General features: G+C 40.1%; 1 protein-coding gene across 3 annotated transcripts in view; it reads right to left on the reverse strand.

The window, feature by feature from the left end:
* The window catches only part of BUB1 (BUB1 mitotic checkpoint serine/threonine kinase), a 41,311-nt gene extending 29,248 nt beyond the window's left edge, over positions 1-12,063 (reverse strand). Inside the window, exons 1-9 of one of the 3 annotated variants that reach the window (XM_030827683.1) lie at positions 11,929-12,063; positions 8,350-8,409; positions 8,130-8,268; positions 6,717-6,913; positions 4,552-4,595; positions 3,488-3,585; positions 1,849-1,901; positions 1,573-1,757; positions 315-466 (exon numbers count right to left, since the gene is read on the reverse strand). In XM_030827683.1, the coding sequence (XP_030683543.1) occupies positions 315-466; positions 1,573-1,757; positions 1,849-1,901; positions 3,488-3,585; positions 4,552-4,595; positions 6,717-6,913; positions 8,130-8,268; positions 8,350-8,409; positions 11,929-11,954 (954 nt within the window). In that variant the 5' untranslated portion in view covers positions 11,955-12,063. The remainder of the gene's footprint in view (positions 1-314; positions 467-1,572; positions 1,758-1,848; positions 1,902-3,487; positions 3,586-4,551; positions 4,596-6,716; positions 6,914-8,129; positions 8,269-8,349; positions 8,410-11,928) is intronic. The other 2 variants (XM_030827681.1, XM_030827682.1) reach the window with 2 other exon arrangements.
* Between the last annotated feature and the right edge of the window lie 877 nt (positions 12,064-12,940).

The raw sequence follows: 12,940 nt of genomic DNA on the forward strand, positions 1-12,940 counted from the left end.
AAGTACTATACTCCAATTTTCATTACACAGTGGTCACTGTACAAAAACCAGAAAAAGGTCTATATATAAATACATGAATATATAGACATGTACACATACACACAAACATGTAAAACATACTACCATTCTGTTTTGTAACTTTCTACTCTCACTCTACATTATGAACTTCTGTGTCAAATTATTTTAGACTTTCTCAGAAAGTTACTAGCTAAATTAACATCAGAATTAACTCTAAAACAGCACATAGAAAGGAACAAATCAAACTGCCATTCCTGCTGCTGGGCACAGGACATGTCATGAAGGGCACAACATACCTCGGACCTTTCCTGGGAAGCGGGCAGATTCTCATGGGATGTCTCCACCACCTGATGCAACTTCTTATGAAGTTCATCCATTTTCTGTTTTAATAGCTGTTCTTCAAAAGCATTTGCTTCTTTCCTTTTCATATAATGTCTGTCTTCATTTACTTTAGGAAAGATAAAAATGGTTTGCATGCAAAATTTAAATCCAGGTCATCATAGGAATACATGCAAAATGAGGAAACGGTTATATTTTAGGGGGCCGATTTTTTTGTTAGTCTTTCTCATATTTGGTTTTAGAAGTGAAACTTGTATCACCTTTTAATTTTTACCTGCCCACAACTTGGCTACTATATGTTCAGGGCATGTAAGCTACTAAAAAAAAAAAAAAAAATCTACATGCTGATCAAAAATAATAATAATAGCACAGTATAATAGTAAAGATTTTGTTAGTCATCATATACATGATTGTTCTTGTAAACAATCATGATTGTGCAAATCATTTTAAAATAAATTTTTATTTGTTTTTAAAAGATAAAAATTTCTAGAGACTTTCTAAGTAGAAGTGAAGTACACTAAATGATCAGGGCTTCAAGCATGCTGTGGTCAGTCCCATTTCCAACAACTGGTTAACAGAGCCATGCCACAGACAAGTCAAAGAGTCTGGCTTAAGACTTGGTCATGGTACGTGAAAGAAAAACGCATCTATGCCCAGTACAAAATGAGTCCTCTGTGTTAACTGACTTGCCTTCTGTGTTGTCAACCGAGTATAAAAAGTAATGAACAAAAAAGAAAGGCCCAGAATGGCTATAGCCCAAATAACTTAGATAGTATAAAAGTCCCGAGTGGAATAAAGGTTCAAATAACTGACGTAGAGGTTTAGAATTACTATATACAGATAATACTGAAAAATTTTTAAGTATTTATTTCACTAAAGCTAAGATGACAGTGGTATGGCTATCCAATTTAGTACTCTTTCAACTATGAGTTTGCTGCCAAGACATCAATTTAGTCCTTGGACTAAGTTGGCTGCTACACTAGTGGTTAAGCAATTTCCAATTCAGAAAAAAAAGTGCAGCTCGCTGCCAGCGCAGTTTTCTCAGGGCAAACACAAAATGGGTTAATAATGATTTCCGGGCTTCTGATAGGATGAGATGAAGACTTTTTTGCAGTCTTTCAACATAGTCAATTATTCTCTAATAAAGTAATTACTCAGAGATGAGGATTTTTTTAGGTGACATAAGAATAACTAAAAATACAAGATTGCAAGTACCCCATTGCTCATGCTTTCTCCGTTGATTATATTTCTGGGCTCTCAGTTCTTCAAAGGAAAATTCTGATTCCCCACGAATAAGCTTCTCCTTGCAATACATAACAACCTGCTCAACATCAACTTTGGATGCCAAAGATGAGTGCACAGAATATTCTGATTTAGAAATCATGATCACTCTTTGTTCCCTACAATGGGGGAAAATACATTATTTACAACAACGTACCGAGGAGCACTTAAAGGAAACTAATAATAGATTAATGCACTGATTATACTTGCATATTTGACTCTTTATCACAAGCTGAAGATATCACTCCAGAAAGCTCTGAACCCTAAAAAACAGAAAACAAACATGAGCATTCACTTATCTGAGAAGAAAGCTTCACCCAAATGATTTCACAAAACAATATGAAAATGCTTGAAGGGAAGAGGGACCTTAATCCCAAGTAGATTTACGTAATTTTAAATTATGATTAATATCAAAAGATTGTTTGTATCAACAACCTTACAATAACTATTGTAACTTAATCTAATCAAAGAAAGAGGTTTTTTCTGTTGTTTTGTTTTTAATAAAGTCCTACTCAGCAGTAGAGAAGAACCATAGTTGATTTCCCTTCAATTCATAGTCTAGTAGCTACAGTATAGTGTCTGAACATTATGGGATTGACATTCCCAACTGCTGTGTTAAATTTTTTTTTTTAATTAAAATTTTCCTCAGGTACCACTCTGCCCTCAAGAGTTCTCAAATTCATTCACTAAACAAATATATGCCAGACACCTCCATGTCACACTCTGAGCTAGGTCTGGGAAATGTGACTGCAATCAAGACCCGTCTCTACTGTCTGGAGCTTAGACAGGATAATAGGAGGTCAGGAGGCTGGCAAGCATGTGTAGGACGTAAAATGTAAATTGGGACAAGCTGCACTACCTGTCAAAGTCACGAATGCATATTCTACTTCTAAGAATGTGTTACATTAATAAAACCTGTACATACACCCTAAGCACAGAGGCATTTCCATTGGATTTTGCTTCAAGGAGGTCCTTGATGAACTTTGAAAGAAAGTTGTACTGGGGAGGGTAACATGGGAAACATAGCTGGGAAACATGAGGCTGCAGGAAGAAGAGAGACTTGATTATTTTCCCATGTTGATACACCATGGAGGCAGAAGAGATCTCCATAGGGCAAAAATCTTGATGAGGATAAGGACAAGCACAGATAGAAGGCCACCTTTTCTCACAGGGAAGGATGCAGTTACATTTATTGGTTGGTGGCAGAAAACTGCCAGATGTCGCTTGACGGCATCTGCTATCTGTTGAAATAGTGTTTTTGAAGTTCCTGAGAGAGAGGCTAGAGGTAGCCAGGTCCCAAGTTTGAAGAGACTGAAAAGAAGTCTAAAATCACTATAGTTTGGCGCTAAACAGTGAACCTGGAAACATAAGAGATACACAAAACATAAGGAGTGAATCAGACACTGGAAGCATGTCCCAGTGCCTGGGAGTACGAGACCTCCCTGTTACTTGAGGTAACAGGCACCAATCTTTGAGGCTCTGAGTTTTGAAAGCCAGGCTCAGGAGCCCCCAGGTGGATGCATTCCCAGGTAGGGATTTCCAGAGCCTATGCAGAGGCCAGCAGAACAGAGGAAAGGACATTGGTAAGGGAAAAGCTGGTGGGGAGAGTAAAGACAGGAGGCTGTGTGGTGAGGGCCTCTGGGTTAGACAACAAATTGTATTTGAGGTGAGCTGTGGGGGAGAATAACAGGCCCAGGAAGTTGCCACAGGAGCAGGTGGCTGACATGGAGCTTAGAGCCATGAGTGAAAAATCAAAGAAATGAGATGTCAAAGTGGATGTAGAAGGCAGCCAGGCTGGCTATTCAATACCATTCCCAGTTTCCACACAAGCTACAAATGTCATTATTACCTGATTCTTAGAAATGCAGGCCATGTTATTTCCTGGATTTGATTTTGATGTCATTTGATTTAAAACCTGAACATTATGCAGAGGTTCTGAGGTTCTAGCTATGAGGGAAAAGAGGATAAAATAAGGAGAAATTAAGGGTAAAACCATAATAAGTAAAATTATCACATAATAAATTCCCGATTCTTCCTGTAGGAATCATTAGAAGTAAATCAACTCATTCACACTGTCTCAGAAATTGCAACTAAAACGTTTTTAAAATAAGTATTATACAATTTTCTGATCAATTCAAAATGCCAGGAAGTACCCAAAAGAAATGTAAAACCTAACTCATAATTTTAAATAACCGGATAGGATAGGCAACGCTTATTGCTGAAATGTGATATTTAGTTCTAAGAAAAAGAAATGGCTATATTTCTTTAAAAGTTGCATTAAACACATTTGATTCCATTCAAAATAGATGGAGTCCAGATTAAGTATTTTGGTCAATTTTGAATTTAAAAAAAAATCCTAGAAATACAGTGAAATTATCAAGCTTTTTTTGCAGGTTTGAGTTTTTAAAATGCTAAGACAAAGCCTCTGCTCTTTGGGGCTACTTAGTGGGCATTATGATGATCAGAATGCTTTCTCTGTTACCTGAGAGTACAATTTAGTTTTCATTAAAAATTGGATTTTTTTTTTTTTTTTTTTTTTTTTGTGGAGATGGAGTCTCACACTGTCACCCAGGCTGGAATGCAGTGGCATGATTTCAGCTCACTGCAACCTCTGCCTCCCGGGCTTAAGCAATTCTCCTGCCTCAGCCTCCTGAGTAGCCAGGACTACAGGTGCCCACCACCACACCTGGCTAATTTTTGTATTTTAGTAGAGATGGGGTTTCACCATGTTGGCCAGGCTGGTCTCGAACTCCTGACCTCAGGTGATGCACCCATCTTGGCCTCCCAAAGTGCTGGGATTACAGGTGTGAGCCACCATGCCCAGCCGGGTTTGTTTTTTAAAGAAAAGAAAATACTAGTACAAATCCAAGACTAAATGGACAACAACAGGCATTTTAGAAAGCCTGATTTTACCTTGAGCTGGCAAATGGGTTTCAGTGAGGCGTGTCTGAAATAACCTAAATGACAGCAGAAAAGGCATCAATGTAGATTATAAACTTACAGTACATAGCTGTTAGAGTGAAAACTAAATACCATAGACAACTTATTATAAGCTAGTGAAGTCTGACATCAAGATAGAACGTACAGTTGCATTTTAGAGTTGCTTCGAAATTAAAAAATAAAATTCTGGAAATATTTTTATATCCAGTACATTATCTGTATTACAAAAATTCCTCCTTTTGCCTAGTTTATGTTAGTATTTCTCAAATTCATATAAAAATGCACCCTCTTTCTCCATGTGTCAAGTCTGCAAATGTTTTAACACAGGATGTTTGACCTCCTACTTTAGGTTCTTTATACGTTTGGAACATAATGAATATATTTGGAAGAAAGAAGTGAAAGTACAAAAGTACTTAGATTACTGCTTCAAAAGGCAGACATATCATTGTTCATGCTCTGTAAGAAGTTCTCAAATATGTCATTTCATGGCATATTTCATTTTCACCTCTACCTGTCAAGTAATGTGCAATTCCCATGCCTGACATTTCTGAGCAATGCGAGACAAAGTGCACACTATAAAGCAACCAAGTGGTAACACTTGTTGGCTCTTAAGTCAAACAAACCAATGGTTAAGAAGCCATTTTATGTGATGAGGAAAGACTGAAAATTACGTGACATTAAATAATTATTGTCAGTTTTCTTAGGTATGATTATGCAATAAGGCTCTGTAAGAAATAAGATTTTAGAGATGTTTACAATAGGGTTTGGGGAAAAATATTTTGCTGTTATGGATCAGCTTTAAAATTCGTCAGCATTGAGAAACATGAAATGTTAATTATTAAAAGTTGGTGATAGGTAAATGGAAGTTTATGATACTAATTTTTTTTTATGTGTGTTTGAAAAATCTCAATGACATTTTAAAAAAGCATGAGTACTATAGAAAAATTGAAAAGATGAGTACATTAAAGGCTGGCAAAGGGTGCAGTAGATAATAGGTCTCAAATTCTACTAATGAGAGGGGAAGAGTAAACAATTGGTATAACCTTCAAGTAGGTAGTTTGGTTACATGCACCACAAGTGTAAAAACTCTTCATATACCCTTTGACTTAATAGTTTCAATTCTGAGAATCTATGAGAAGAAACTAAGTAAAAATAGGAAATATACTAAAAAATACTTTTATGTTGAAGGAAAAAGACCTTGACACAAAGCTGTATATATACATAAAGCATGCATGCAATCCTGTAACAAGAAGAGAAAAAAGCACCAAGGAAAATGCCAAAAGGTTTTCTTTCGTTTTCTGTATTTTCACAATTCCCTAAGTGAGATATGTTTAATCATAGAAAAAGTTTTAAAAATGTGAACAATGTTATTAAGAAATATATTCATCACAGGCCAGGCGCAGTGGCTCACACCTGTAATCCTAGCAGTTTGGGAGGCCGAGTGAGGCAGGAAGATCACTTGAGGTCAGGGGTTCAAGACCAGTCTGGCCAACATGGCGAAACCTCGTCTCTACTAAAAATACAAAAATTAGCTGGGCATGGTGGCAAGTCCCTGCAGTCCCAGCTAGTCAAGAGGCTGAGGCAGGAAAATCTCTTGAGCCCAGAAGTGGGAGGTTGCAGTGAGCTGAGATTACACCACTGCACTCCAGCCTGGGCGACAGAGTGAGACTCCATCTCAAAAACAAACAAACAAACAAACAAACAAACCAAAAAAAGTATTTATCATGGTGCTGTTTATAAAAATCAAAATGTAAACAACTTCAATGTCCAATTGGAGAGTGGATTATGACACAACACTGTGACAGATTTCACAACTACTATAGAAGTAGTTTAAAAGCTCATAATTTCTTAAGTATTTCTTTGTATGTACAACTAGACATACAATATGATTTGCTGTTAAAATATATAAACGCAAAGATACCCACACAGGCACAGGAAAAGATACTAGAAGGAAATGTACCAGTTATTGTTAACAGTAATATTTCTGAGCAGTTTTTTTCTTTACACTATCCTGTATTATCCACATTGTCCAAAACTAGAAGGATTTCCCTGTACAAATTGCTAATGATACAATTTTTAACAGCAAACATTACTTTTCAAAGTCAGAATCATCACAGGGAGTTTGACTTTGTAACTACCTGTATTGTTGTTGCAGGAACTCTCTGGGTTCAGCCTGGTTTTGAATTCCTCTCTGAAGGACAGCACTGGCCTGCTGCAGCTCTCCTTGGGCTTCCAGATGCCCCGCCCAGGCAATGTACAGAGGGGACGACAGGGTTCCAATCCCATGGTTGTACAGAAACTCAAAAAATTGATGGAGGTCACTGTTGTACTCAGCCTACACGAACCCAAAACAAAAAGACATAAGAATAATGAAACTGCTAGTCTATGTCTGGTGAGGAGTTAGCCAGCTAAGCTGGGAGCCCCTAGGTAGCTTCAGATGGGAGCTGGTCATCAGCAAAACCAAGGCAGGCTTAGAGGGTTAGGCTTTTCAGCCCCACCGCTGAACCTCCAGGGAGGGAAGAGGGACTGAAGTTTAAGCCAATCACAATGGCCAACGATTTAATCAATCATGTCTGTGTAAGGCACCTCCATAAAAACCCAAAAGGATAGAGGTCAGACAAGCTTCTGGAGAGCTAAATACATGGAGGTTCCTGGAGGGTGTCACACATGGAAAGGGCAAGGAAGCTCCACACATCTTCCCCAATACCTTGCCCTAAACATCTCTTCATCTGGTGTTCATCGGTATTCTTAATAATATCCTTTATAATAAAACATTAACCGTAAGTGTTTCCCTGAGTTCTGTGAGCCACTCTAGCAAACTGATCGAACCCAGACCCAAGGAGAGGGTTGTGGGAACTCTGCTTTGTAGCCAGTCAGTCAGAAGCACAGGTAAAACAACCTGTGGCTTGCAACTGGCATTGGACGTGAGAGGCAGTCTTGTGGAACAGAACCCTTAACCTGTGGAATCTGAAGGTATTTTCAGGTAGTGCTGGAATTGAATTGGAGACACAACTACAGAATTGATTGACTGGTTGCTGGTAGAGAGAAGTCCACACATATTTTTTTTTTTGGGGGGGGGGTGGGGACAGAGTCTTACTCTGTCACCCAGGCTGGAGTGCAGTGACATGATCTCGGCTCACGGCAACCTCCACCTCCCAGGCTCGAGCAATTCTCCTGCCATAGCCTCCCAAGTAGCTGAGATTACAGGTGCCTGCCACCATGCCCAGTTAATTTTTGTATTTTTAGTAGAGACAGGATTTCACCACGTTGGCCAGGCTGGTCTCGAACTCCTGAACTCAAGTGATCCACCTGCCTTGGCCTCCCAAAGTGCTGGGATTACAGGCGTGAGCCACTGCGCCCGGCCCCTGCATACTTTTTAATCACTAGTGGCACAGAAGTCTGTTGAATCAGAGAATGAACAGTTTTTCCTCTCCATATCTTCAGAACTAGAAACAAGGAATTAAAAGCCTAAAATGATCTTACAATCTAAGTTTTAAAAGCAAAAGTACAACATGATTATAGTTTTGATCATACATCTTAAGTATACTTACAAATTTTAAACAAAAATTGATGAATCTTGGGTCATTGTGGTATTTCTTCTTATCTAAAAATTCCTTCATTAAATATTCTAGTAAAGTTATCAAGTATTCTTTATTCTCAGGAAAATTCTCTTCTACCCACTGTATGTATCTAGAAAAATATGGATAATGTTAATTTTCCACGGGGCAGCGTATAGTTTGTTTAAGGTAAATAAAATAATTAAATGCTGACCTTTCCCATTCACCAAGAGGGTCATTGCCCTTATAGCTCTGCATGTGGGCTTCAAGCATCCTAGAAGAGAGAAAGGTATGCACATGGGATATTAGGGATAATTTCTACAAGCAAAAGATATACTTCATTTTATATATACCATTTATATGCATTAAAACAAAAATCTTAAATATCAATCCAAATAGTATTTAAAATTTTAAGAAGCATTCGCTCAGACATAGTCAGAAAACTCAGAAGCAGCCAGTGTTTTTCCAGAAGTCCCAGCTCTATCCCCAAGAGTCTCCTTCTCCTCTCATGGAACCCCAATGTCACTATCACCATGAGGGGCAGTGTCCAGAAGTTTGCTCCTCCTCCTAACAAGAGGATCCAAGCATGGCACTGACTCAGACTCCTGCCCTTCCAGCGGGATCCAGGCATGGCACTGACTCAGACCTCTGCCCTTCCAGCGGGATCCAGGCATGGCACTGACTCAGACCTCTGCCCTTCCAGTGGGATCCAGGCATGGCAGTGACTTAGACCCCTGCCTTTGCTTCCCAGGAGCATGGCTGAGACATGACTAGAACAAGAGTCAAAGAGGGCTTGTAAATGGGTGAGGCAGCCCAGAGTACCACAAAGTAGAGTTCCCAGACACAGTTTGTTTTCATGGCTTCAAGTCCCTGAGGAAGAGCAGATGATAGCAGTGCTCAGAAATCAGCCACAGAGCTCCCAGAGAACTCCGCATCCCCCACTTCCATATACTCAACCACAGCTGAAAAAAATCAGCCAGGCAAAGCAAAATTCCCCTTGGGAATTCAGATGCTAGAGGGGCTAAACAAAAAGAAACATGCAAAGTAATGTCGGGTTACATTCAGTACTCAGAAGAATAAACAAAATAAAATATAACAGGAGAAAGGGTGAGAACGTGATAAGAGTTACTATTTTTAGATAGGGTAGTCAAGGAAGTCCTGCCTCTCAGAGGCGGTGATGTGTGATCAGTGCCAGACAGCCATGTAGCTATCTGGGGGGGAAATGGTCAAGGCTGAGAGAACTTCAAGAACAGAAAGCAAGCCAGTGTGGTTTAAGTGTGATGAGCAGGAAAAGGTGGGGGTGACAAGACCTAATTTGCATTTTAATGTCCCTCTGTGTGAAGAAGGAGGTAGAGGTGAGAACAGAAGTGGGAAATCAGTCAGGAAGACTCCTAGGTTTTCTATCTGAGACACTATAAGGTTTTTTTTTTTAAAAAAAAAAGATGTAAAAAGCAGTATGTATTTTTATTTTTATTTTTTTAGAGATGGAATCTTGCTCTGTTGCCCACGCTGGAGTGCAACAGTGCAATCAAGGCTCACTGTAACCTCGAACTCTTGTGTTCAAGAGATCCTCCTGCCTCAGCCTCCTGAGTAGCTGAGGCTACAGGCACATGCCACCATGTCTGGCTAATTTTTTATTTTTTGCCGAGATGAGTTATCACTATATTTCGCAGACTGGTCTTGAACTCCTGGCCTCAAGTGACTCTCTCACCTTGGTCTCCCAAGATGTTAGAATTACAGGCATGAGCCACCATGTCCTGCCTAAAAAGCAGTATTTACTTCTAGCTATCACCTTGGTATATGAATGAAATCAATGTTTCTTATGACTTAAAATCCAGAAGCCACAAAAGAAAAGCTAAATAAAGACAACTATATATAAATGAAAACTTCTGCATGGCAAATAACCAAAACAAACAAAAAACCCACAAAATAGTCAAAAGAGAAATGATAAACTGGAAAAACAATGAGCTTTTAGAAGCTGAGAAAAAAGTTATTAACCCATTTTTTTTTAATGAGCAAAGGGCATAATAAATTATTTCACAGAAAAACATGCATGGCTCACAAACATGAAAAATGTTCAATCTCTCATAACAGAAATTCACTTCGCTGAGATACAATTTTTCACTCATCAGATTGGCAAAAATAAAAAACATGTGAAAAGATTATGTAGGTGCAGCAATGGGAAGCAGGCTGTCTGTCACATCTTGCTTGTAGGTGTGCATGTGCTCAATTCCTGCCAAGGGAATTATCTACCAAAACTGGACTGACTTGCTTTCGATCCAACAAACCACTTCTGCAGATCTAGAAGACACATACACATGTGTATCCGCAAAACGTGATGTACAAGATTTTTCACTGTGCCACTATTTGAAACAGATTGTCAACAATCTGTGTCTATAAATAGTTGACTGCTTAGATCAATTATGGTACATGAAATATTACACAGTTGTAAAAAAAGAATAAGAAAGAACTTTATGTATTGGTAGAGATCTCCAGGCATATTGTTAGGCAAAAGAGCAGTGTATATACTGTTATATTTTATGTGTGGTAAAGGCAAAAAATGTATACAAACATGCAGACATTGAATATATTATAATAATGTAAATATTTATATTTCCAAAAAGAAACTAGAAAAACGGTTACATGTGACAGAGTAGGACAGTAGTCAGGTACAGGAGTTCTCGGTAAATACTGTTCTAAATCTTCTTTTAGTCATATAAACGTATTGCTTATTTTTAAAACTAAAAAAATAATAATTCTGAATTTTGAACGTCTCTCTTGCCTTATAGCAGAGGGACAAATCCCTATTTCCGAATCTTTCTTCCAAAATATGTCTAGTAGGCTCGCCCAAGGTAAACATTTCATATTCTAACACCAACCACATTTCTCTAATAAAATGACCTAAATACACTGTAATAGTAAAACATCCAGTTCATTAAAGCAAATTAATCTTCAGTAAGTCAAAACAGGACCAGGAATATCTGCTTTCCCTTTAAAAAAGGGGCGGGACACTTCTGAAAGAAAATAATTTGCTGGCTAGGTTGAAGGCTACAGAAAAAGTCTTAGAGCAAATGGATTTTTGTTTTGACTGTATTTAACAATCTCGGTCTTCTGATCCCAAAGAACTGATAAAACGGACCAGTTTTACTTCCTGCACCTATGACTTAATTGTTTTAAATGCCTTTAAGTAACAGTCTGGGTAAATCATCTAAGTCATAAAACAAAGGCGTAGGAACTTTAAAAAGTTAGTGATGTTAGCAGGTTGGCACACATCACCAATAATGAGCAAAGCTATTTTTTTTTCAATTTTTTTTTTCTTAAAGTACACTGTATTCAAAGACTTTTAAAAAATAGCAGTGAGATTACGGATAGGAGAGCAACTTTAAATTCGTTCCCTACTGTAGTCGAATTGTTAAATACGTGACTTTGAAAATGTATCATAAAATCTAAACACAAGGTTCAGGATTTTTGTTAGTTTGAACTGTCAGGAGGGGATTCCTTACAAAGAATAAACGAGAGCTCTGAGGGCCTAACGAATTATCCAGATTGCTCCAAACGGCCACCGTGGCGCACATGGGCGGACAAGCGCCAGGCCTCAGCGGAACCCAAGGTGCCGGAGCCCTCCCCGGCTCTCAAGCAGCCCACGGCCTTGCTGGGTGGGACACATTCCAAACCCAGGAAGGGGGCGAAGGGGGCGAAGGGGGCAAAAGAAGGCAGGTCTGGGGCGGGCCAGGCCCGAACCCTAGACGCCCCAGCCCGCTGGGCTTCCCCACCCCACCAGACGGACACTTACTGAATGACATTTTCCGGGGTGCCCATGGCCAGAGGACGCTGGCCGGCAGCGGCCAAACTTGAACCTCAAACCAGAAACCGCCGCCGATTCGAATACCCCGCGCAGCCTCAGTCGGCTCGCCGAACGTTTCAGGGCCTCTGCCCATTGGTGGCGGCGGCAGAAGGTTGGCCAATCACCGGGGCCGTTGCTCGGAGATCAAGTCCCGCCTCCCTCCCTTGAGCCAGTAGCTCCTCCCACTTCCCGTGGTTTTCCGTTGAACCGAAACCTGGCGGTTGCTGAGCGAGCGCTGGGGGTTTGGGATGCGGCGCGGCAAGGGGGGGAGCTGGTTTGGCTCGGGCGTAGGGAATTGGTTTTTTTGTTTTAGCTATCCAGGTTGTAACTGGTTTACATAATTACACGATTAAGCCATCATTGTAGGAAAGGCTTTGCAGGAGAAAAATGTCTTAACTGGAGGTCTTTGAGACAGAAAAACCCTGCCTCAGCCCTTGGGTCCTGAGAATCGCGTTTCTTCTCCCCTTAGCTTAAATATGTAAACCAAATCATTATGTCTGGTTCATGGAACGGAGGAAAAAAATCCGTGTGCAGGGTCGAGACTTGTCGTGGCGTAAGCTGCAGCACCCGGGAGGCAGGTGGCGAGAAAAAACGGGACCTGCTGCCAGGGACGCCTCCCGTTTTCTGGCAGTTTTCTAATTCAGCGTCTTCGGCTGTGAGAAAACATCCCAGATGCTGAAACCAATAGTCTTAGCCCAGAATCTCAAATGCCGTGGCAAAGAGGGAGTGACGACGGCCTGTGGAAAAACCTGAGGAGTTTTTGGCTTAGCGACTTCATGTAGAGGGGACGTGGAGGCGGGGAGGGCGTTCTAGGGTCGGCTACGTAATTATACGAGGCACTGGAAAGTGATGGGTTAGTGTCCTTGGAGTAGACCCCTGGGCTTTATTGAACTGATCTGAAAGGCTGGGCCCTGAGCCACACAGGGGACCTGTCAAACAGCTTCAAGCGGAAGATGGGGCT

The sequence above is a fragment of the Nomascus leucogenys genome, chromosome 14 (genome assembly GCF_006542625.1).
Source record: "Nomascus leucogenys isolate Asia chromosome 14, Asia_NLE_v1, whole genome shotgun sequence".
Lineage (NCBI taxonomy): Eukaryota > Metazoa > Chordata > Mammalia > Primates > Hylobatidae > Nomascus > Nomascus leucogenys.